This window comes from Oratosquilla oratoria, chromosome 3 (genome assembly GCF_046742065.1).
Source record: "Oratosquilla oratoria isolate Oo_2021 chromosome 3, ASM4674206v1, whole genome shotgun sequence".
Taxonomy (NCBI): domain Eukaryota; kingdom Metazoa; phylum Arthropoda; class Malacostraca; order Stomatopoda; family Squillidae; genus Oratosquilla; species Oratosquilla oratoria.
In genome coordinates this window covers 80,152,188-80,178,450 of record NC_134779.1, presented here as the reverse complement: position 1 = coordinate 80,178,450, position 26,263 = coordinate 80,152,188, and the positions used below count along the sequence as shown (strand labels likewise).

The window sequence follows — 26,263 nt, the reverse complement described above, 5'->3', positions numbered from 1 at the left end:
CTTGCAGACGCCGAGTATCTGGTGCGGGCATGCGTTCCCAAGCTTTGGAACAGCAGGCAACCGGGCATCTGTCCCATATGTAACCGCGTCTTCAGCAACAAATTCAATCTGAAACAGCACATTATCAATATTCACACCAAGGGCGAGGGGGTGGAGTGTGACCTGTGCCACAAAAAGTGCAAAAATAAGTGGTACCTCAGGCGCCACCAGGTTACTCACCATGGAGCACCACTCAAACGCCACAACCGCCACTATGCAGTGGAGTCATATGTTAATGATGAGAATGACCAGGGTGCTAAGGAGAAGTCCACTTCGGACTAAACCTCAATACATTTCTCCTTCCCCTTATTATGGAATTGTCAGGGACTTACATGTTGTTGTAGTATCCACACCCTCAACATATCACTGTTGTTTATTATTATTATTACTACTGATATTTTACCCAAAGAAGCTACAACTATGGGGAAAGAGGCACTGCCTACCCTTGCCCCAAGCTGGCAACACCCTCAGATATCCCTACTCAGGCAAACCTCAGCAGCCGTTCTTCATTAGAGTGGCTGCACCAGTGCTCAATTACCACAACAGAATTAATGTTTGTAGTTAGTAGGTTAATATACTTGGCCAAGTCACATGGCCTGTAATGACAATGGGTTGAATCAAGTCATGATTGTGAGTATTGATAATGTGTTGATTCAGTTGGTGAGTGTACAGTTTAGCCTTAAATGCTAACATAACCCCATTTCCAGTGTTCCAACAACCTTGCTTCTTTTCAGAAAGAAAAAAAGTCAATCACTTGTAAAAGCCAAAATCCTGTGAAATTTTTTGTAAAAGCTTCCATGTCTCTAAAGAATGTGCCAAAAAACAAAAAGAGTTTATTTGATGGTTACGTTTAACAATCAGATGTTGTGGTTCTTCCTGTTGCCTGCTAGAGGAGATGATGTGATTTGTAGCACCTTTAGGCATTTGGCAGCATCTGTTGTGGGTAGTGGTGTGTAGGTGTCCTAAGCATTAGTTCATCTGCTCAGCATAGTTTCTGCCCACACAGGGTTGCCTTCACAAAAGAAATGTACAAAAAAACATCCAGTCCATGATCCCAAGGCAAGCACCCACTGCCACTAGTTATGACACTCAGTTTTGTATATACCACCATGTAGTGGGCTGTTTCTTTATGGACTGGTAAAATGCAATTTTCTGCTGTCACATTGTCTCATAGTGCAAAGCTCCTGTGCCACTTACTCTCTCTATGTCTTCCAAAGGCTAAGACAGTGAATTATTCATATTGTGTCAACCTATTGATATGTAAGTGTAAAATGCCAATATGTGAGAGATGAAAGTGATGATGTTGGCTTCCCAGAGGCAAGAGTGGAGATGAGTGGCCTATTGACATACCTCATTATCATGTCTTCTGGTGAACATGATAACAATGATAATGATAATGATTTAGTTATGATCATACTAATAATTATTTGATGATAACACTTTGGTGTGGTCAATAGTTTTTTGCATGTCATACACTTGAGGGTCAGCAAGTTTCAACCCTGTAACAACTGCATCCTTTGTTTTACCATAGAACAGTCATTTACTGTGAATTGAAAAGCAATACTCATGCTTAAGAAAGAGGACAAATTAGCTTTCTGGAAGATGGACTGGCCTGATAACGAGCTTGTGAATTTGTTACAATGTCTCTAGACAAATGTATAAAGTAAGAGTTGAATTGCCCGTGCTCCCTGACCCGTAACTCACGTTCATTCACCCAGTACCCTATGCTGCTCCTCCTCCTCCTCCTCCTCCTCCTCCTCCTCCTCCTCCCTCTTCATGCCCATAGTTAGAGCTTATCCATGACATTTGAATACAGTGTTTTGGCTTAAACAAAAACCATGGTTAGTCAAGGTATTCAAGGAAAAGGGCAAGAATAGTATTGTAAGGTGGATGTTGCCTCTCTAGTGACCTCAAGAATTTGACATAATGATAGACCTTGAACCATGTTGAGGATTTGTCCTATATTTAACTACTACTGCACATTCCACTCCCTATTTTCTGCCCATATCCCCTTTACTGGCTGTTTCGCTATGCCCTACTCCGTTTAGCTGATCGAGCAATGAGAAGAGTAAAGGAAGGTAGTGGAGGGGACTTAAATATAAGCCACGAGTGTGATGGGATGACGTGCAAAGGGTTGTAACCGTTACACTTGGTGCCCATCACATACCACATAGGATGGAATGTGATGGGCACTGTAACGGTAGTTCTAGTATTGCTCAAAGTATTTTCCTCAGCCAATAACTTTGCTTCCCAAGATGCCCAATTGATCATGCTATGCTCTTTACCCTCAAAGGTCTAAGTTTTCCATACCATGTAGGAGAATGTTTTATGAGCTTGGTATTTCTGTTTCAGAACAATCTTAGATTAGATTAAGGAGATTATTCTCATTAAAGATATTGGATTTAGAATACTTTGGAACCTCAATTTGATGTTTGTTGAGTGATTGCAGAGCTTAAATGTAGAAAGACCATCTCACAAGACGCTCTTCTTGAGTACAGGTAGCATAGCTTAACAATGAATAAGTGTGAAGATAAGGTTTCAAGCTATTTTTGTGATCCCCTTTATTTTTCTGGTGTATAATTTATTGATAACCATGCTCTTTAAGGTAGTAAACCCACAGTTCTGTGCCAATTTGTGTAAATCATGTGTTGAAATGTCCTCAATTGTAAAAGTTTAAGGATTCTTATTATGTGTGGTGTCTGGTACTTAAATACAAAGAAAGCAGGATTTAGATGAATGGCCTCTAAAGGTTTTTATCTGTATAGGTAGATTCTTCAGAAAGCTGATGTATTTTAGTAAGAAGTAAGCTATATTTATTTTTCATGTTATCATTTTGTTCTTTAGACTATTTCCCAGTGTCATGTAGTGCATTTGGTTTTTCTTAGATTTAACTAGCTTTACTCTTTAGGGAGGTCTGTCTGGAAGATTATCTCTATCTAACCAGTGTCACAATATTGAATCTTATTTTTTCCTTATGCACGTTAAGCTGTTGAAAGCCATGTGGCCACAGGTCTTGTGTAGACCATAACATTTGTGGTTCAGTGGAAGTTATGCTTGAGGTGTATGTATTGTCCAGTCCAGCTTGACATATCACATTAACAAATCTCTCTCTCAAGTCAGGATGGTTTGCATGAAGGATTGTTATTTGTGCGATATCACCAATGTTTTCTTTTCTTTTCATCAGCCAAGCTATTTCAAAGCATCATTTTGTGCAGTTGTTACCAGTATTTGAAGCAGCCTCTGGAAATGGCTTCCACTCCTCCTAGTGTTCTGGGTTTTAGAACTTGATGGCTCCTATAGATGTATGTTATATGGTCAAGATGTTGCAAAACTCATGCCAAATTAATTCTTGGCAATTGATAGTTGTTGTAGGTACGAGGAAATTGGATGTTTACCCGAGGTTGTATTGACAAGATATTTTATTTTGACTTATTTGACCCTATCACTATACTTACCCATACTAGCTGTATTTTTGCAGCTAAAACCGGCCATAGAGCTCCCCAAGCAAACATCTGACCTCCTTGTTAGCTAATTCTTTATTTTATGTTGTATGTGATCCAGGATTCATTGGGATAAGTTTGCCAAGATATGGGGGTTGTAACTTAAATGGTTGTATGCCACATTTGAAGAAATTCAGCTGTATAGCATATGCTCAGATTGAAGAAAATTAGCTCCATTTGGTCCCAGAATGTACTTAAATTTAGAGATACCTGTATCTCTTGTTTTAGAATTCCTTCACACACTAAGAAGATGGGTTTTTCTTAGTTGGTGTAGAACCTTACCATCAGTGGAAATGATAATCAGACAAGTCATTATGGTATACATGGATCTGATGCTTTAGTAGATGAACCATCACTGCAACCCCATGTATTGGCTCTCAACCCAAGCAACCTGGACTAGGATTAAGTTTTCAATTTGTTTATTTTTATTATTGATACTATAACGATTATAGTGCATCAAAGTCCATACCAAATGAATCAGGTTATTTATCAGGTGATCACACAGATATACAGTAGTCCCAACTAAGCCCTGGATGTTGTCATGGAACTTTTTAAAAATAGGAGAGGCAGCACCTTGTTCAACTTGCATCCATTCTGTTGTCTTGTCATAGCTCAAAGTAGATCACATATTTGGACGGGAATTCTGGTTCTCACACTCCTTAATCCACATTTAAAATATCATAGCATTTTACATTATAATCCTGATTTGGCAGCTTGTGATGAAATTCACAGTCATGAAATATTAGTTTGTGTGAATACATCAAAGTGCCTTGTTTAATTCTATATAATACGAGGTAAGGGGCTGAGCAGGGATAATTCTGGTTGGCATTAGTTAACCACTGATAGGGATTACTAGCTCTGACTTGGTGCCCATTTCAGGAGAGTTAGGAGTAGATGGGGAGAGCTAGTAGCATAGCAGTTCTCCATTGACTTATATTTCTCCTTGACACTATACAAAAAAGAAGAAAAAAAAGGAATGAAGCAGTGTGTTTCCAGTACAAAAGTTTTGTACTATGGGACATCTTTGCTTCATACAGTGTCACATTTGGCTTCTTAATAAGGCAAGATACTCAGGACATGAAATATTTGGGAAGTTTACTTAGGCTCCCAAAGTTTCTCTATATATGTTTTTTTTTTATTATCATTATTATTATTTTTATTATTTTTTTAAGCCCATAGAAAATATTTGCATATTAGACATATTAATAGTATTACACTGCCCATGTGCAGTGGTAATAGTTTATTGTAATACAGGTAGTACTCAAACTCAGGACCTCCCACCATTTATTGTTGCTACTACTTCTGTTTCAGGTTGACTTAGGTGCTTCTTGCCAAAACTGTAGTTAGACTCATCTTTATTGATATTGCTAAGCATAGTTAATGTTTTGTTCTAAGTAGTCAGGAAATAGGTGCTCTGGCTTTATAACACCTACACTGAAGTTGTTTCACTAATGATTGCCTCAGATGCTACTGCTGTTAATCATCCGCAATGTTACAAGCACCATTTGTAGAGTATAGTCCCACAGAGAAAATGAAGTATATAGTTATAGTACATATACTTATCTCTCCTCAAATCCATGATACCTTCCAGGGCCTTACCTCCCCCAAGTACACATAGCCCAATCTAAACACAATCCACTCCTGTAACAGGGGTGGCTGTGTTTCCACGCTTCAATCACAGCAAATTACTACAGGTTGACCAAAGTGGCTTGAACGGTGAACAAAAACAAGGGCTTGACAGGTGGGCACACATAGATAATAGTTGATAGCCTGGGAGTCAAATCCCATATCTGGTACATGTCCATTTTTTGTTCATGGCTCAGTTTATTTTTATATTCTTGTTTTTCCACAAAATAAGTTACATTATCAGACATTTTATTTTGGCCTCTATATCATTATCATGAAGCTCACAGCTCTGTTTTTTATTTATTTATTTATTTATTAATTTTTTTTTTCCGAGGCAAGACCCATCCACAGTTGGGGTTCTGTTCTTCTTATAAAGCTGCTGCTCATACTGAACCTCAAGTTAGAGGATGATGGTGAGCAGCATTGTGATACAGTTTTTGTGGACTGACCAGTTAGATGAAGTTGTCGCCAAAATACCTCCATTAACTACCTGTCCTGTCCTTGTTGCCTGCCGAGCCATCTGTACAGGTTTTTACTTTCAGAGTCTATATTGTCAGATTTGTATCATTAACTTTTATGCTTACCTTCTGTTGATATTTATAAAGACATCTCTCATTATCATGTACACAGGTCTCATTATGGGCAGTGGTATGAGATTTCTTCCAGGTGCAGCACCTGGTGATATGTGAGCACTTTAGAGCAGTAGAACATAATTAAATACTGAGATGTTAATTTGGACTGAATCAGGAAGATGTGAATAGGTGCACACATTCATCAGTGTTGCAGCTGGACTGAAGCACTTGCCATTTGTCCCGAGTCTACCACAGCCTCCATCGCGCTAGCAATCCATAGTACAAAGTCAGTCAACTTAACACTACTGTGCTACTACCACAAGCTTGGCGCCATGCAACATATTTTTTTTTATATAATAATTTTTTATATGACATTTGGACCTCTGGACAGGTGGATGGATGCTGATAGAAATTTGATGGAAATCACATGAAGGTTAATTCATTGTTAGTGAAAATAATGATATTGCAGTTGTCATATGTGTGTATCCAGACATGTATGTGGAAAGCAAAATATTGATGTAAAGATACTTCAAAAAATACTGTAAATGCATACATATGCATGAATGTTATGTCTATCACAAACAACTTTGCTTTCCCTGATATATATATTTTTTTCATATATATATATATATTTGGTGCCATTTCAGGGAGCTTAATATGCAAAGACAACATTCTTTGACTCTCTTTAAGTACAACATTAGTGTTACCTGCAATAACAATGGAATTACACCCATGTTTTCTAGTTCAAATAGTATCTGGCCTTTTAGACCAGAGCTAACAAAATATGAAGAACAAGGTGTAACTACCACATTGATTGCCTTTTTTGCTACATTGATATCAGCATCTATCAAGCCATGTGTACAAATCTTTTGACATAATGTTAGTTTATAATGATATTGGATGTTTTATGTGCAAATAGATTTAGTTTGATGTGTATTCTGTGTCCCATTTTTATGCAAGCATCTGATGTAAAGGAGAGTCTCATCCGCCCCACTGCACGACAGTGCTCAGCTAGGTAAGCTTTATGAGGGCTACCACCATCCAAAAGGGTCATGACCGCAAAGTCAGAATTGCTTTATAGGATAAACAGCTGATTCAGACACTTAGTCCAAGACCTGTTTGTTATGTCGTGTGGTGGCCAGGTTGGATGTAGACGGCTGAATTGTGAATGTAGTGAAAGACAATTTTGATGTGATATTCATCCTGTTTACCCTTAAATTTAAGTGTCTTTCTTGAGCCGAAGGCTTCAATTTGGGAGATCGTGCCAAGATTTTTTTTATACCCAATTTTTTTTGTACCTGAACTTTGTGAAAATTGCTCTTTATTTTACTACTGTATCATGGGTGTGCCAAACCCTTGCTATCTCTTGGTGCTGGCTTGGCTTGCTCATCCTCCCTCTCTTGGAAAGGCTTGTATCCTTATGTATTAACTTTAGTAAGAATGCTGCTACCCAAGGTAGCCGTATTGTTTAAATCAGTGGTTATGTAAATCATTTCTGCATCTATTGTGTTGTGCAAAAGCACATCAGCATGTGAAGTAGTAAGAGAAATGTAATTAAGAGGTACTCTTTACTAATCATGTTACTCATGGTATTGGCAGCTTTAATATTCAAAAGTTCAAAATATCTAGTGGGAACTTGTAAAATCTTAAATGATCTCCAAAAGGAAAAAGACAATCAGGACAACAGCGCATAGGTGCAGCAACTGCATAATTGTGCTGTAAGTCCATATATACATAGATCCAAGATCTTTCTCCCACACTCTCTGTATCTCTCTCCTTTTACTCTTTTTATTCTCTCTCTCTCTCCATGCCATTACCCTCTTTCCTGCTCCGCATTTTCTCCCTCTTTCACCTCATTATCATTCTCTAACCCATATCCCCATCATCTTTCCCTCTTCTCCCCATCATCTTTTTAGTCCCTTTCCCTCCTCCCCCCTCTCCATCCTCCTCCTCCCCTTCACCCCATCATCTTTCCATCCCCTTTCCCTCCTCCATCTTCTCCATCATCCTCTTCCTCTTCTCCCCATCCCCTTCCCCTCCTCCTTCTCCGTCATCTTTCCATTACCTTTCCCTCCCCACCTCCATCACCCCCCCCCCACCCCCGTCTTCCTTTTTTTCCGTTTCCCTCTTCTTCCACCTTTCCATATCCATCATTTCATCTGCCTTCCTATTTCCCTTCCTTCTCTTCACCCCCTTCCACTTCCCCTTCCCTGTGGCCTTTCCATTCCCCTCTCCCTTTCCTTTCCCACATTTTCTCTCTCTTCCTTTCTCCCTTTTCTATGCCAGCACTATTTTTCCTTCTTTTTCTTAAGTATATTGCTTGTCCTGGTCCACAAGAGTGAGGATAAACAAGCTAAGCTAATCCCGTTATTACTTACATTCTTTGTAGAAGAAATGTTCCCTTTTATGGGCACAAGGTTACTGTGGTATTTTTTGAAAGAAAATCAAGTGAATTTTAGATATAACATAGAAATTTTTTTACTTTAAAGGTAACATGAAAAAAATGGATTCTAGAAATGCAGCATTTACCACAAGTGCACCTGTGCCTACCTTTGTCTGCTCTCTGGTGCCTATAGTCCCCTAGGGTTGCATCACCACCCTCCCTCTCCTCTTCCTAGTCCTGCCAAAACAGTCCTGTAGGAAGTATTTCATAATAAGACCACCAACTTTTTTTGCTTTCTAACTTTTTGCATTCATTATTATTTTATTTTGTTTTATTTTTATTTCTTCCTGATTGCAGGGTTTCTTTTCCTGTGTGATAGAAGTTCCTTGGCTTTAGTCCTTGGTTCCTTATGTTTGATATATTTAAAAAGAAAAAAAATTCAACCAGGATCCATTTACCAAAGCATGTTCATTCCTTACTTGTTTCATTCCTTGCTGTCATCTTCAGTTCCCTGTCCAGGTGTGCTGTCTTGGGCACATCAGGATACCCTGTGGATTTCATGTTTTTTCAGTCATGGTATCTGTTGTTATTTCATGTAATTCTTTAGTTTCTTCCTTGATGCTGTACTTAATTCTGAACAGTGTACTCTTCTAACTCTTAACCCTTCCGTGGTCCTTGCTCCTCTGCTGCTGCTAATGCTCACCAGGCCTCTGGTGCCCCTTGTTGACAGATGCTTGCTCTGTAATACACTGGCTTCCAATCCAGACAAGTCAGTGTACTCAGCATTCAATAAAATTGTGTCTCATACCAATTCCATCTTTTCTTAGCCCTTACATGTACAATGAGAAGAAGTGAAGGATATTATTTTCAATTATAAACACACTTTTGTTGTGGTTTATTATAAAAAGAACATTGATATTTCCAACTCTGTAATGAAATTGAATTAAAGTAATAGAATGTAAATGAATTTGCAGAAAAACTGTTTATAATACCAAGGTTGTGAAAGCAAACCAAAAGCCCAATTGCAGAAATTTGGTATAGAAGTTCCACCCTCTGATAGGATAGAAGTGCTGGTAAACTAGTCTGTGCCAACAACAACAACAACAACAAATCCATTGATAGCTTAGGTAATTAATAACAAGGATAGAGATAATTACTATCCACTTAGAAATCTACATATCTTAGTTATTTCACATATTTACAAATTAATTCTGCTCAAGCATTTGTACTTGTATTTCATTGTCAATGATCAGCATTTCTGTCTTCAATGACAATATCATGCCAAAGAGGTGGTTATAAAATGGTGAAGGAAAGATTTAAGAAAAGCAGAAAGAAGGGATTGTAAAAGTTTAAAATTATAATTATTTTTCTCTGAGTGGAGATGAATTCCCAGTTATAAAAGAGTGCTGTAGAATGTATTGGTAATGTCCAAACAAGAAGTAGTTGGAGATTTGTCAAACTACAATGAATTATAATAAAGTGATTAGTAGCAAATGAAACTGATAAAATCAATAGTCATTATTTTACTTCTTTTAATCATGGTTGCATTTTCAATACTACAATATAAAAATGTAAGCCAAAATAGATAAAAAGGAGTGCAAGATAGATATATATATGTATTGAAGGTTCTTCCCTTTGTTAGGGGGTGGCAGATCACATGAATCATCACCCCAGACTTCGACAGGGTGACAATTCTTCATGTGGGCTATCCTAGGGTGACAATTCTTCATGTGGGTCATCCTGGGTTTATGATTCTTCGATTGTATAAGTTGATGACAATAAGCATAAACCCCATTCAACCTAACCTAGTCTAACCTGACCTAGCCTAGCTTAACCTAATCTAACCCAGCCTAACCTAACGTAGCCTAGCCTAGCCTAAACCTAACCTAACCTAATCATTACTCCACTGTTGATATTCGGCATACTGGGGTGACAATTCTTCTGGTGGGATCTTATGGGGTGACGATTCTTTGTGTGGGCATTCTGGGGTGACAATTCTTCGTGTGACCCAGGGTGGCCAAGTCAAAATGCACCCCACCTCTGAAATGAATAAAAACATTGAGCATGTTTTAATCATTGAAGGTGGGATCATGGAAATAGTTAATACACATGAAATGTAGACTGCCTTTCATTTTTGCTGATAAAAATAAGTTCAGCTCAACAAAGTTTGCATTTTACAAATATTAAGTCAATTTATGGGTTTATTGATTGAGTACAAATACTATTAACCACCACATTATGATTGGAGTATGCACTTTATATTAAAAGTGTAATATCAAAGCAAATATTACTGAAAACCTCTAATTAAAGATGAGTATAAACTGCCCATTCATCTGCATAAGTACGTTTGTATATATACATCTGGTATGTAGAAGCATGCATATATGAAAAGTAATTGTATTTAGCTAATTGTGTGTGTGTGTGTATGTCTACCTAACTAGTATACAGGAAAGGAGCAATGCCTCTGGGGTCCTGTCTCTTACTCTTGAATCATTATACTTTATTTCAAAGCATGTGTATTTACCAAATTGTAGTTATTTAATTGTAGTATACAGGAAAGGAGCAACACTCATGGGGTCTTTTGTCTTAATCTCCAATATCATACCTAGTTTCTGATTCATGTATACTTGTGTGTGTGTGTTGTAACTAATTTCTAAATTCATGTATGATTCCAGGAGTAGACATCTGTATGGAAAGTTGAAATTACTCACATATCACCATTCTCCAATTATCATACCTCATTTTAAATTTGTGTGTGACTAGTTTGTGTGATATCAATTCCTAGGCTATTCAAGGAGTTTATTCATCTATTGAAAGTAAATTTTTTCACATCTTTCATATATGGTATGTTTATTTAGATTGCATGTGTGTGTGTGTGTTAAAAGTTTTAGAATGTGCTGTGGCATGTAGGCATTGATTTATTAACAATTGTAGAATTGGTTTTGTCAAGAATGGTTGTTGGATACTAGTGACTTCCATTTTCCATGTCTGTATGAGTACATAAAGTAAATGTGTTGGCTGTAGCTGATTGCCACTTGGAATGAGCTCCACACCACCATGTATATACATCATGTGTAATAAACATGAATATATTGCATGTGTATACATAGATTGGTTTGATAGATATATGGTTATGTGTGTTTATGATGAGGTATTATGTTTGGGGAATGTATGTGGTAAAGCAGTATTGGTTACAGCTAAAAATGATTTCAGGATATGTTTAGATTTGTTACATTCATGAGCTCCCATAATTTTAAGGACTTGTTATTCATCCATTTCTATAAAGCAAACAAAAATTTCCCACAGGGTGTGGGGTGGTATGTACTTACTTAAATCTTTACTTGAATTTATATCTAGTGGAATTTGACAGGATATCAAGAGAAACACCGTGTAAGGATGGAGCCCTTATTAGTATGATATTTTGCTTGTCAGAGCTTTATAAAGTACATAACTGTGGTACACAAGTCTGAAAATTTATTGGAAGATCTGGGAAAAGCAGGGGAAGGTCATTGGAGCCTACGATAGGTAAAGGAGGATAGGGAGCAATTGTTCATGTGAACAAAAATATGAAAGAAGGGAAGAAATAAGGTGATGAGCAAAATCATGAGAGGATAAAGTTGTGGAAGGCAACTAGGGATAGTTTAAGATTTTGTAATTGGAAGTAATCAGGTGGTAAGGTGAAATATTAAACATTGCCTCTCTTTTGTTCCGTCTTGTTGGATTCTTGGATGATGACAGCTTCCAAAAATTTTCTTCATATTTCATTAGGTTGATGTACCAGTAGATCTGCCTTTTTCCAGTCCATCAGGTGTTTGGTACTAGTCTTGCGTGAACACAGGTGTTGGTGATAATATTATGGCAGACATCATTTGTAATTGTTATTTTGAACTGTGTTCTTTTCATTATCTGCACTTCATGTATATTGATTCAATGCCAAAAAAATTAATATTAATATTGTTATACTGGTGTCCTTGGATCTAAGTTTTCAATAATTGGAAGCAAAGTAATCAGGTGGGGTGAAAAATTAAACATTGCCTCTCTTTTGTTCAGTCGTGGTTGGGTTCTTGGGTGATGGCTACTTCCAAGAATTTTCTTCATATTTTATTAGGATCATGTACTAGTAGATCTGCCTTTTTCCAGTTCATCAGATGTTTGCTACTGATCTTGTATATTTACCTAATTGTATTATACGAGAAGGGAGCTATGCTTGTGGTGACCCGTCTGTATCTCTCAGCATCAATTTTTTTCATAAAATCTTGAATAGTGTTTGCACACACTGTTTCTTTGTCCAATTTGTTCCAAGTATCTATCACTCTGTGTGGGAAGCTTTTTTTTCAGATCTCTTCTGTAATTATCTTTTTTTAGTTTCTTTTCGTGTCCTCTTGTTTTTCCATTGTCCCATTTCAATAAGTCATTCTTATCTAAGATTTCCATTCCCTTCATAATTCTATAGATAGTAAGTCTCCTCTTTCCCTTCTTTGTTCCAGAGTTGGTAATTCTAATTTGGACAGTCTTTGTTCATATGTCATTTTGGAAAGAGTTGGTACCAGTTTTGTTGTTGCTCTTTGTATTCTTTCTAACTTCTTTATATTCTTTTTGGTACTGGGTGTCCATAGTGTTGCTGCGTACTCGAGTTTTGGTCTTATTAGTGTAGTTAGATTTTTTTTATAATTTCCTCATCCAAATAGGCAAATGCCACTTTTATTGACCTCAATAAATTATAGGTTTCTCCGACTATTTTATTAATATGCTTATCCGGTGTCATGTCTTTGCTGATCATCACTCCAAGGTCTTTTTCTGAGTTTACTTTTTTTACCTCTTCTTCACCAATTTTATAATCTCTCGATATTCTGTTTTTACTTTTTCCAAATTCCATTATACTACATTTCTTGATATTGAATTTCACTCCCCATTTTTGAGTCCATTTCCAGATCTTGTCCAAGTCTTGTTGTAATGAGTTGCAATCCTCCTCCATTTTTACTTTAATATTTCTGCATCGTCTGCAAAGAAATTCATATAACACTCTACTCTTTCGTCCATGTCATTTATGTATATAGCAAACATGATCGGGGCCAGTACTGATCTCTGTGGGACACCACTTTTCATTTCTTCCCTATTTGAGAATTTGTCTCTAATTACTACTCTCATTTTCCTCCCAGTCAGGAAGTCTTTCATCCATTCCAATAATTTTTCTCTGATGCCACCTATTGATTCTATCTTATTAGTTTATTGTGTGGTACCTTATCAAATGCCTTTTGTAGGTCCAGAAAGGCACAGTCTGCCCAACCATCTCTCTCATGTATTATGTCTATTAATCTTGAGTAGAAGCAGATCAGGTTTGTTGTACATGATCTTCCTTGTCTGAATCCAAATTGATTTGGACTCAGTATAGTTTTTTCTTCCAAATGTTTAACCCATCAATTTTTGACGACCTTTTCACAAATTTTTGCTACTGTGCTTGTCAGGGAGACCAGTCTGTAATTTGATGGGTCTTCCTTGTTTCCTCCCTTATAAATTGGTACAATGTTTCCTTCTTCCAGTCCTGTGGCACTTTTCCTTCTTGAAGTGAGAATTTAATTATATTGTATATTTTGTCTGTTAATTCTTTCATGCATTCTTTCAGTATCCAATTTGCAATTCCATCTGGACCATGTGCTTTTCTGACGTCAAGGGTTTTGATTTGGTTGCTGCTTTCCTTTTGTGTTACAATTATTTCTTTCATTGAGGGGGATCTCTCTCTATTTCCTCACAGGTGAGTTTTCTATTGTGAATACTGATTCGAAATGGTTGTTCATAATTTCAGCCATTTCCAGTTCTTCTTTATGTTCATGTATACCTTAGTGCAACTTTTCTATTTCTTGTTCTTCAGTTTGCCATTTACATACCTGTAAAATAGTTTGGGTTCTTCCTTGCATTTTTTTTTTCTTTTTTTTTTTTCCATAGTTTCTCTTTTCATCTCTGCGTATTTTTATATACTCATTTCTTAGTTTGATGTACATTTGCCATTTGCTTGTTTTCTTGTCTCTTTTCCATTTCTTCCAAGCTTTGTCTCTTTTTATCCTTAGCCTCACTACACCTTTTGTTGTACCAACTTTTTATATATGTTCTTTCCATTTTTTGTTGTATTTATTTACTCCCTCATTGTAAATTTCCTCTAGTATATTTCATTTCTCTTCCATCCCTATTTCTTCATTTAGGAATTTTTCCCACAAGTATTGGTGGTGACATTATGGCAGACATTATACTGGTGTCCTTAGATCTGAGTTTTCAGGACGTGTCCTATCCTCCTTAACCTTTCCTAGGCTCCAGTGATAAGATTTTTTAATTTATTTACAATTTGTGTACCATGATTATGTACTTGATAAAACTCTAACAAGCGAAATATTGTAATAAAGGATTTGTCTTCATGTGGTGTTTCTTTTGATAGACTTATCAGCAACTCCCAATTACATACATTTTACAGGATGTCTTACTGCATCCCATAAATTTCTGGTCCATGAACAACGTGAATACTCAGGATAACCTTACCCTTGTATAGGTTTAACTGCTTTTGATTGTACATTCTTGTTTTGAACAGTACATTTTATTTTATTTTATTTTTTCCCCCAATTTAGCATGGCTACCATGTACAGTATTAGATTATGCCAGGGGGTGATTCATCTATGTGGAAAACTGTTTCTTGGTATCCTTCAGATGTGGTCTTTTTCACAATGCTTCCAGGCCTGAAACAAGAGGTCTCTGTCAGTTTTGTCTTTTCTCTTCAATGACCTGAATACCATAACTGTCACTTCTTTCTCTTCTCCCCATTAATGATATCAGGTTCAGGGGTTCCAGCCTCTCCCATTATAATTTATCTACAAGGTTGGGAATTTTTTTATTGCTAATCTTTGTATTCACTTGATCTTATAGGTTTCACTTTGTGTGAAGACTACCACATGGGTACCTGCTAATGGTGATCATGCAAGATGGATGGCAGAGAGAATTGTCTCCCTGCTGCCCATTTTCAAAGCCCATAAACTTTTTCACCTCTAGTTGAAGGTGCAGTTCAAAGGGGCTGGTACTTATTCTCTGGACTGGGCCCAAGATTTCTGTTATTTTTAGCTGGACTTCCTCTACCTTTTTACACAAGGAGAGTGGATAATCGGTGACTGCTGTTCCACAGCTTTCAGCTAGTAAAATAGGAACAATCCTATAGTAATATAGCACAGGCAACAGTACAGATTTTCTTCTCTCCGAGAAATCTATGGGAGATTATTGAGATTTTGCAGGCCTGTATGACTATTTCTTGTCAGTGAAGCTGAAGGTAACAATTATTACCATACTACTGCTACATACTCATATTCTTATCTTGAATGGATTAACTTTCCTTTGTATTCATTTGTATGATATTTCATTTTTGTTTCACCTTTTAAGTTTTCTTATTTTTACTTCCCCAATTTTCTTGCCTTGTGTGTGTTGTGTGTATATATATATATATGTATATATATATATATATATATATATATATATATATATATATATATGTATCTCTCTGCATCCAGTTTGTTCTTAAAATCTTGTATGGTTTTGGCACTCACTGTTTCCCCGTTTAGTTTGTTTCAGACATCAATCACTCTGTGTGGGAAGCTATTCTTTTTCAAATCTCTTCTGTAACTGTATTGTAGTGTTTTGTCCCATATTTGGGCTTATGATGTTTTGTCTTATACTTTGGTTTGTGGTGGTTATTCAAATGGCTGGGAGTGCCTTAAGGTCCGCTGCTTGTATGTTTGAATTTGGTCTCAACTCTTTGATATATAATGCCCCTAAGATTGGGAGGCATTTATTGTCTGCACATATATCCAAAATCTCTGCATTTTCTTCTAGCATGTTTCTTGTTAGGGCTGTGCCACTATAGGTGGAGGGGAGGGCTTCACAGTTCCCTTGGGTACATTTGAACTTATAAATGACATGTGACTTCTGAAGTTCCTTTCTCTCTTGGTGTGGGCTATACTTAAGTAGGAGGTGTCTTGTTTTTCTTTTGATCTTATAATAAATCACTAAGTTAAGAATTTTCTCTGGGTTGTTGTTGTTGTTGTCGTTCCCTAGACTGTCTGTCCGAGCTGTCCCGTCTCCCCAAGGAATGCCACAGCCAAAACTGGGTTTTCCCACAAATCCTTTATAGAGTATATGTTGTGTTGTTTGCGTGCATGATTGTGTATAATGCAGTCTTCCATTATGTGTTGTATGGTATGGGTTGACTGGTTTGATGTTTTTCTTGATAATTTGTTTCATTATGCGTTCTGCTTTTTAAGCTGTTGTAAACGTGGAATTGTAGTAGATGTTAATTTTCTCCTTGTTACGGTTATTGTCATTACCTTTGTACCAGCCATTTATCATCTTGGTCTGGCAATTATGGTCTTTCTCACTGAACCCATACATCCAACCCCCACATAAATATTTCAGGACATTTAAAGTGATTGAGATAGGAACAAGTGCAGTGTGGCCAACAATGCTCACTGCCAGCTGGGTCAAAACTGAGATAGGAAAAAGGGATTGAGGCCTAGAGTCACCCATCCGTACTCAGGAGTATTGCTCATCCGTACTTAGGACTATTGTGACACAATGCGTGGGTTATTTACCTAGTTGTAATATACGGGAGGGGAGCTATGCTCGTGGTGACCCGTCTTTGTATCTCTCCGCATCAAGTTTTGTCTTAAAATCTTGTATAGTGTTTGCACATATTGTTTTGTTGTCTAATTTGTTCCATGTATTAATCGCTCTGTGTGGGAAACTGTTCCTTTTCAAGTTTTTTCTATAGCTATCTTTTTTCAGTTTTTTCCGTGTCCTCTCGTTTTACCGTTGTCCCACACTAACAGGTCGTTCCTGTCTAAAACTTCCATTCCTTTCATTATTCTGTAGATAGTCAGCAAATCTCCTTTTTCTCTTCTTTGTTCCAGTGTTGGTAGGTTCAGTTTGGATAGTCTTTGCTCATATGTCAGTTCAGTGAGAGTCGGTGCTAGTTTGGTTGTCGCTCATTGTAATCTTTCTAGTTTCTTAATATTCTTTTTGGTGCTGGGTGTCCAAAGTGATGCTGCGTACTCAAGTTTTGGTCTTATTAGTGTAGTTAGTATTTTCTTTATCATTTCTTCATCCATATAAGTAAATGCCACTTTGATTGACCTCAATAAGTTGTAGGTTTCTCCAAATATTTTATTTATATGCTTATCAGGTTTTATGTCCTTTCCAATCATCACTCCAAGATCTTTTTCAGAGTTTGCTTTTTTTATTTTTTCTTCTCCAATTCTGTATTCTTTTGATATTCTGTTTTTACTCTTTCCAAATTCCATTATACTGCATTTCTTTATATTAAATTTCACTTCCCACTTTTGAGTCCAATTCCATATCATGTCCAGATCTTGTTGCAATGAGTTGCAGTCCTCTTCCGTTTTTACCTTTTTAAGTAATTTTGCATCATCTGCAAAAAAAATTCATATAGCACTCCACGCCTTCATTCATGTCATTAATGTATACGGCGAACATGATCGGGACCAGTACCGATCCTTGCGGGGCACCGCTTTCTACTTCTTCCCAGTTGGAGAATTTTTCTCTAATTACAACTCTCATTTTCCTCCCAATCAGGAAGTCTTCCATCCATTCCAATAATTTTCCTCTGATTTCACCCTTTGATTCTACAAAGGATTACAAAGGCAAAGCATGCCGACAGGAGACCTTTTGATCCATATCTAGGTCGGATGCAAAAAAAAAAAAAAAAAAAAAAAAAAAAAAAAAAAAAAAAAAAAAAAAAAAAAAAAAAAAAAAAAAAAAAAAAAAAAAAAAAAATCATATTAATAATAAATTAAAACTATAACAATGTAAATAACAATTAAAATACATAAATAAATGCATTGGTATAGTTGAATAACAAACAAACAGGTAAATAGTAAATGATAATAAATTGACATATAACTAATAATAAATGAAAATCAGACAGACAAATTATAACAAAACAAAAGCAAATAATATAACATAAATTATAATAATTACAGCATCTTACTTAGGTATTTATCTAAATGATTCTTAAAGCTTCAAACTGAACTACATTGCACTACCTGTGCAGGAAGTTTATTCCATTCATTAACTACACGGTTGGCAAAGTTGTTTCTACCTACTTCCAAATTGAATCTATTTCCGGACAGTTTGAGACCATTGTTTCTTGTCTGATTCTCATTCAATGTGAAAATTTGGTCACTTTTGATGTTGTCAATTCCCTTTAAAATCTTAAAGACCTGTATCAAGTCACCTCTGAGTCTACGCTTTTTTAGGGAAAACAGATTCATGTGCTTAAGTCGATTTTCGTATGATTTATTTTTGATATTTGGAATCAGTTTTGTGGCTCGCCGTTGTACTTTTTCCAGTCTATCTTATTAATTTCTTAAGAGGTACCTTATCGAATGCCTTTTGCAGGTCCAGAAAAGCACAGTCCGCCCATCCATCTCTTTCTTGTATTATGTCTACTAATCTTGAGTAAAGCAGATCAGATTTGTTGTACATGATCTCCCTTGTCTGAATCCAAATTGATTTGGGTTCAGTATAGATTTTTCTTCCAGGTATTTAACCCATCTGTTTTTGACAACTCTTTCACAAATTTTTGCTATTGTGCTTGTTAGTGAGACCGGTCTGTAGTTGGATGGATCTTCTTTATCACCTCCCTTATAAATTGGTACAATGTTTGCCTTTTTCCAGTCCAATCGTACTTTTCCTTCTTTAAGTGAGGATTTAATTATATTATACATTTTGTCAGTTAATTCTTCCATACATTCCTTCAGTATCCAGTTTGCAATCCCGTCTGGGCCATGTGATTTTCTGACATCAAGGGTTTTAATTTGATCACTGATTTCTTTTTGTGTTACGTTTATTTCTTTCATTGCTGGGGATAATTCTCTCTATCTACACTGTTAGGCGAGTTTTCTATTGTGAATACTGATCTGAAGTGGTTGTTCATAATTTCAGCCATTTCCAGTTCTTCTGTATATTCCTTTTTATCTTGGTGCAGTTTTTCTATTTCTTGTTTGTTTTTCAGTTTTCCGTTTACATATTTGTAAAATAGTTAGGGTTCTTCCTTATATTTGTCTATTATCCTTTTTTTCATAATTCCTCTTTTCATCTCTGCGTATTTTTACATATTCGTTTCTTAGTTTGATGTACGTTTGCCATTTGCTTTGTTTCTTATCTCTTTTCCACTTTTTCCAAGCTTTGTCTCTTTTTTTCTTAGCTTTACTACATCTTTTGTTGTACCAGCTCTTTATGTATGCCTTTTCCATTTTTTGTTGTGGTACATATTTGTTCACTCCTTCATTATAAATTTCTTTTAATATATTCCATTTTTCTTCTATCCCTGTATCTTCGTTTTGGATTTTTTCCCAGTTTGCATTGCAAAAGAATGTTTTAAGTTTCTCAAAGTTTGTTTTGTTATACATAGGTCTTCCTATTCTATGTTTATCATTTTTGCTTTGGTCCATTTGTTCTTTCAATTCCATTTCAATTAGTACGTGGTCACTTTTTCCTATCGGAGTTTTATAATATTTTTTTTTCAATTATCTCAGGTTCTGTCGTAAGTATTAAGTCCAATTTTGAGGGTTCTTCATTTATGTGTATGTGATTTTTTTTTTTTTTTGTTATGGCCAGCAGACACTGGCATAGGTAACCCACTTGCCTTATCTGAAGAGACTGGTATTTACCTAGTTACCTAGTTGTATTATATGGGAAGGGAGCTATGCTCGTGGTGACCCGTCTTTGTATCTATGTGTCTATATTATGTCTTGACGCTATTATAGTTTCATAGTGTATTAGATAAAGTGGAGATTAATTCTTAATCTCAACTTGACATAAATATTGAGGTGTAACCCCCCCTTCCTTCCTAGCTGTCTATGTGACTTGCACCCTTAGCAACAAGGACCAGACCCTCCTCTCCACCCCTATCACATACTTCGTGTTTTCACTTAAAAACTGTGCCCAGCAGGGGTGGGACACTCATCTGGAATCAAGAAGATGGGCCCACAACTGAAGCTTTTTACAAAAATTCTGCATTCAGGAGTAAGAAGTTTCCATAACAGTGGAAGGATATATCTCACTACAAGTGCCCCAACTAAATTAAATCAGCTTAGGTATATAAATGCTAAAAGGGTTAGGAATATTAAGTCACTGCCAGAGTAAGAAATCAGATATTGGTCAAGGTACAGAGCTCTAAGCTTGGTGTGAGGAAGGCATTACATCTTGGGTGTTACATTTGACAGATCAGTGGTCATTTTTTTTTTTTTTTTTTTTTTCCTCTTTCTCTGTGTATACTGTATACAACATATATGTGGAATACTATAGTTAGAGTAGTTTTAGGGATTGTTATCATAGTATTACTATATACTGTGATAATATGGGGAGTACATCTTGGGTGTTATGATTGACAGGATAGAAAACTAAACCCAGAAGTCCAACCCCCTTACAAACATTTCATAACATTTAAAGTGATAGAGATAGGAACAAGTGCAGTGTGGCCAAAAATACTCACTGCCAGCTGGGTCAAAACTTATAGATAGAGAAAAGGGATTGAGGCCTAGAGTCACCCATACTTAGGACTATCGTGATACAATGCATGGGTTTTATGTATATGATTTAATGTTCTTTGTGTTATGACTGGCAGATACTGGTGTAGGTAACCCATTCACTTTATCTGAAGAGACTAGGTGATTAATTCTATGTGCCTAAATTATATGTTCACACTACCATAATTTCATAATGTATTAGATAAATTGGAGATTAATTCTTTATGCCTAAATTATGTGTTCACATTACCATAGTTTCATAATATATTAGATAAAGTACATAAAGAGAGTAACTTAAAGATTTCAAAATTAAATGAGAGTATTAAAAACACCAGCGTTACACACTCACCTATCTCTTGCTCTCTTGCTTCCCTGCTCAACAAACATTCCCTTTTTACTCAGGGCTCCCTTCAATCTATCCATCCATCCCATTCTCAGTCTTATCTCAATGTCACACTATCCACCTCTCCCTTCCACTTTTTTTTTTTCAAGTCATCACACCTTTCTATACACCAAAACCATCCCAGTACTCTTTGATCAACTTATTTGCCAGTTCACTCTTCGATTCTGCTATCTACCTCACCTGTTCATTTCTCACTATCCATTCTTATGACCCTCACCATACTTCTTAAACACTTCATCTCAAGCAAGCATAAACTTCTCTTTTCTGCCTCCCTTAATTTCAAAGTCTGCCTTATGTAGTGTGGTAGGCACAATCACCCCTTCACACAATCTTCTCTTTGCATTCACTGCTAGATATCTATTTCTCCTGACACTTTTCATTCCTCCAAGACATTTACTTGCTTCCCTTGCTACGGGAAGACCTAGGTAAGGTTTATGAATAGAGCAAAGAGTGGATAATGAATTTCAATACAAAGAAATGTAAAATCATGGAAGTAGAACAAAAAGAAGATATAAAATGTAAATTAATTAATAGTAAAGGCAAAAGAGGAAAAGTATTTAGGGGGATTTTAATCAGAGATGAGCAGTCAACAGAAAGTCATATGTAGAAAATACCAGAATGTAAGAGTGGAATTTCATTATATGGAAGAGGACATGATGAAGAAAATTACTGAATCCCTGATTTGTCTCAGACTAGAATATGCAGCAGGGATGTGGTCACCATACCTAAAGATATATGAAAAGAAAAATAGAATAACAAGGGTAGCATCCAAGATGATGCAAAGTCTAAACAAGAAGACCTATAAGGGAGGATTGAGAAAAATGAGACTTCCCACATTAAGGGTGAAGAGAGAGGCAATATGATAATGATACTATATTTAGATCAAAGAAGGGTGATAAGTGAACAAAGAGGATTTGCTGGTATAGATAAAAGATCAGTAACAGGCCATAGTAAAACAATGAAAAACAAACTTATTAAATGTAGGAAATTTAACTTTCCATATAGATGTGTTGAGTTATGGAACAAGTTGAATGGAAATATAATCTAGGCCAACCTCATCAACAAATTTAATGCAAAGCTAGATAAATGAGGTTAAAGAGACTAGACCCCATGAGCAGGGCTCCATTTCTGGATACTACAACCAAGTAAAGATATACAGTGGATTTAAAAATTTCATGTGTGATTGGTTTTTGACTTTCATTCTCATAACTAGGGTATCACGGAACTTGCGTTATATTTTGGTATTTGCGTAGATTCCCATGTTTTTGTCCTCTCATATCTACTTTTAGAAGATAACTGTCTTCAACTGTTTCATGATCAAAATTATAGTGTAAGGAATGGTAATACACAAAAACTAACTAAATGTACAATTAAACATGTGCACAGGAAGAACTTATTAGTATGATTACCAGGGCTGCGGAGTCGGAGTTGGAGCTGGAGGGAGTCGGAGGTTTTAGCTGGAGTCGGAGTCGGATTTCTAAGAGTACTAGGAGTCGGAGTCGGATTTCTAAGAGTACTAGGAGTCGGAGTCGGAATTTTTTATCCGACTCCGACTCCTTAAGTCCAATAGAATTATTTTTTTAACATGGCTTCCCTATTTGGTTTTACCAGTTGTACAATTTAGCAGTTTCTGTATGGTTTTGCTTTTATTTTTGGAGGCAATAGTGAGTGTGTGCAGTGTATATGTACACTAAGCGGTCTCTCCAGATGGAAACAAAAAACAATCCATCAATAATAAAAAAAAAAAAAAAAAAAAAATGCACAATACTGACAAGCTATCGTTGTCAGTTTGGGTAAAAGTGTTTGTGGTCATGTATTTATAGTTGTTTCCTGTAAGGAGAGTGAAACTATATATATACTGTATATATATATATGTATATATATATGTGTATATATATATATATATGTGTGTATATATATATATATAATATTTTGTACTATACTGCAATGCTTTTACTTCAACATAAATAAACATCAATTCGTGCTGCCACCATGTGACGGCATTGTGTGCTGCTAGTACTAACTAATGTAAACAAATAGCTGCAGATTCTGCCTGAAGCAGTGTCTCCCAGTGAATTTTCTTTTCCTTCATTTTCGGTAGTTTTATCACATTTTCCTTTAATAGAAATATGCTAGATTATGATAAAGCTACTTCAGATTATGAAAATCATACATTTATCAAAGAAATTTAGTGGTTTGAAATATACGAAATAGAAACAGGCTACTGATCATGGTTACTAGTGAATACAATAGGCCTACAAGTGAAGCAATGAAAAATAGAAATCAGAGTAAAGAAAATCACGAACCATTTTAATCTAATTCAAAACTGATTATGCTATAAAGACAATTGCAATTGCCTAAGTGTACCAGATATTTATGCTTTAACCCATAACCATAATTCTATCTATCTATATACAAAAGGCTTTTTCCCCCTTATCAGGGAGGTAGCCAAGTCAAAAGGCATAAACCCACTCCCATCCATCATCCCTTCCACCTTCACATCTTAGCTCCTCGTGGACGACGGGTCATCCCTGCATCCCACCCACCACCCTGGGTCAGAAGCAATGCAGGACACAGCACATCCACAGCAAGGCCGCTTCACTTAATTGGCGACCCCCCTCTCTCCGTCCCCTCACATAGAAAACGGAGAACTGGGAGAAGTCCCTTCAGGCTGCGTCACAGTATCATTCACACTTTCCCACTCCCCAAACCCCCCCATCCTCCCATTCCTTCCCTTTCTTTTTATCACAGTATCATCTATACACAGCCCTTCTCCACTCATCCTTATCTTCTGCCACCTCCCTTCCCTGCTCCACAGATATTCCCCTCTTGCTCAACGCCCCTGTCACCCCATCCATCCATCTCATCCTCGGTCGTCCTCTCAAATTCACTCCCTCCATCTCTGCCTTCCATACCCCTTTCACCAGTCTTCCTCCATCCATTCTTTCCATGTGTCCAAACCATCCTAATAGTCTTTCATCAGCCCTCTCAGCCAACTCTTTTTCCACCCCAGCTCTCCTTCTCACTTCCTCGTTTCTCACTCTATCAAGCCTTGTAACCCTCACCATACTTCTCAGACATTTCATCTCAAACACATTTAAACTCTTCCTCTCTGCCTCTCTCAAATTCCATGTCTCTGCCCCACACAGCACTGTCAGCACAATCACCCCTTCATACAATCTCCTCTTTGCATTAATTTTCCAAATGTCTATTTCTCATTACTTTTTTAAATCCCCCAAGGCATTTGTTTGCTTCTCTCAATCTACAGCTTACCTCTACCTCTACTCCTCCCTTTGCAGCCACATATGACCCCAAGTACCTAAAACTATCCACTTCCTCCAGCCTCTCCCCTTTAAGACTTACTTCCAACTCTCCACCATCCTCTCCTCTTGTACACCTCATCATTTTACTTTTACCCACATTCACCTTCAACTTTCTCCTATCACACTCTCTCCCAAACTCAGTCACTAACTCTCCCAATGCCTCCTCTGACCCTGCCACAAGTGCAGTGTCATCAGCAAACAACAACTGACTTACCTCACACTTTTCTCCATTTTCCGCAACCAACTCCAGTCCCCTGCCCATTTCTCTTGCATTTACCTCCCGTACCACCCCATCCATATACACATTGAACAGCCATAGCGACATGACACATCCCTGACGTAGTCCCTCCTTTACCTCAAACCATTCACTCTCTCCATTTCTGATTCTAACACAGGCTCTACTACTCTCATAAAAACTCTTGACTGCTCTTAACAGCTTTCCCCCAATACCTGTCTACCCTATCATAAGCCTTTTACAAATCCATAAAGGCCCAAAAGACATCCTTACCCTTTCCTAAAGCTTTCTCACAAATCTGTCTTATCACAAAAATCTGATCCACACAGCCCCTACCTCTCCTAAACCCACACTGATCCTCACCAATTACTTCCTCTGGTCCTCTCCTAATTCTCTCAGTTATAACCCTCCCATACGCCTTCCCAACTACACTCAACAAACTGATCCCTCTGAAACTACTACATTCACACTTGTTCCCTTTTCCTTTGAAAAGCGGAACTATACATGCACTCCTCCAGTCCTCTGGTACTCTACCCTCCCTTAGACACACATTAAACAACCTCACTAATCAGTCTACTATTACTTTACCTCCCTTCTTCAGACACTCCGCATGACACCCATCTAACCCAGGTGCCTTACCTGCTCTCATCATTTTAATCGCTACTTCCACCTCATCTTTTCTTATTTTTCCCTCATTTTCCTCACCCATCACTGTCATTTTCTTTGCGCCTCCCACTGCTATCACCATTCCCTCCCTATCCTCCTCTACATTCAACAGTTCCCTAAAATATTCTGCCCATCTTCCCCTTATCGCTTCCTCTTCCATTATCATCTTTTCATCTTTGCCTTTTACCTTTTCTTCTCTACTTGAATCAACTTCCCTTCCTCTTTTAATCTCTTAATAATAGTAAAAAGAAAATATTTAGGCCAAATCTTGTACATTGTGTAAAGACAAATATTGATATACTGGTATACGGAATAGCCTGTAAAACCCTACTATTGGTAGTAGCCTATTGAGTGACTACCGGACCTAAAATATTACCTACAAGATATACAGTTTGCATGATTTGGCTATGTTTCTTTTTGTAGGAATTGATAAACATTAAGCATTGGATGCAAGAACAATTTAGATTACTTTGCTAAAGTTTCCTACTTTTCCCAGTGATGTAGCCTAGGCCAATTGTAAGGTCCTACCTGTTGTATGATAAATGCTGATTATGAGATAGGCTAACCTAGCGAATCATTAGCAGTTTGTATTATTTTTAAAATTTTGATGAAGAGTGTATATACAGTATATATATATATATATATATATATACAGATAAAACCTATTTCTTTTGGTACATGTTGTTTATCGGGTTCTTTAAAAAAATAATAAATAGATAAAAATAAAAAAATAAAACTAATGAAAAAATTATTCTTTTATTTTTATTGTTTTTATTTTTCTAATTATTTCTATTGTTTTATTTTTATTTATTTTATTTCATCTTTTTATTTAAAAAAAGAAAAAAAAAAGGTAATCCCAATTAACCTTATAATCCACATTTACCTTTCTTTTTACCATAAATTGTAGTCGAATTTGTTTTTCCTAGACTATAGGCTGCCTC

General features: G+C 36.7%; 1 protein-coding gene across 17 annotated transcripts in view; it reads left to right on the top strand.

The window, feature by feature from the left end:
* The window catches only part of LOC143024084 (uncharacterized), a 444,302-nt gene that overhangs the window by 206,342 nt on the left and 211,697 nt on the right, over nt 1–26,263 (top strand). For 7 of the 17 annotated variants that reach the window (XM_076182886.1, XM_076182890.1, XM_076182864.1 and 4 more), the window contains exon 7: nt 8–142. The exons of 5 other annotated variants lie outside the window; for them this stretch is intronic. Coding sequence is in view for 5 of the 12 variants with exons in the window: in XM_076182848.1 (XP_076038963.1) it covers nt 8–321 (314 nt within the window). In the remaining 7 variants the exon portion in view is untranslated. Of the gene's footprint in view, nt 1–7; nt 8,934–26,263 lie in introns of those variants that run through there. 5 more of the 17 variants (XM_076182873.1, XM_076182868.1, XM_076182882.1 and 2 more) reach the window with 3 other exon arrangements.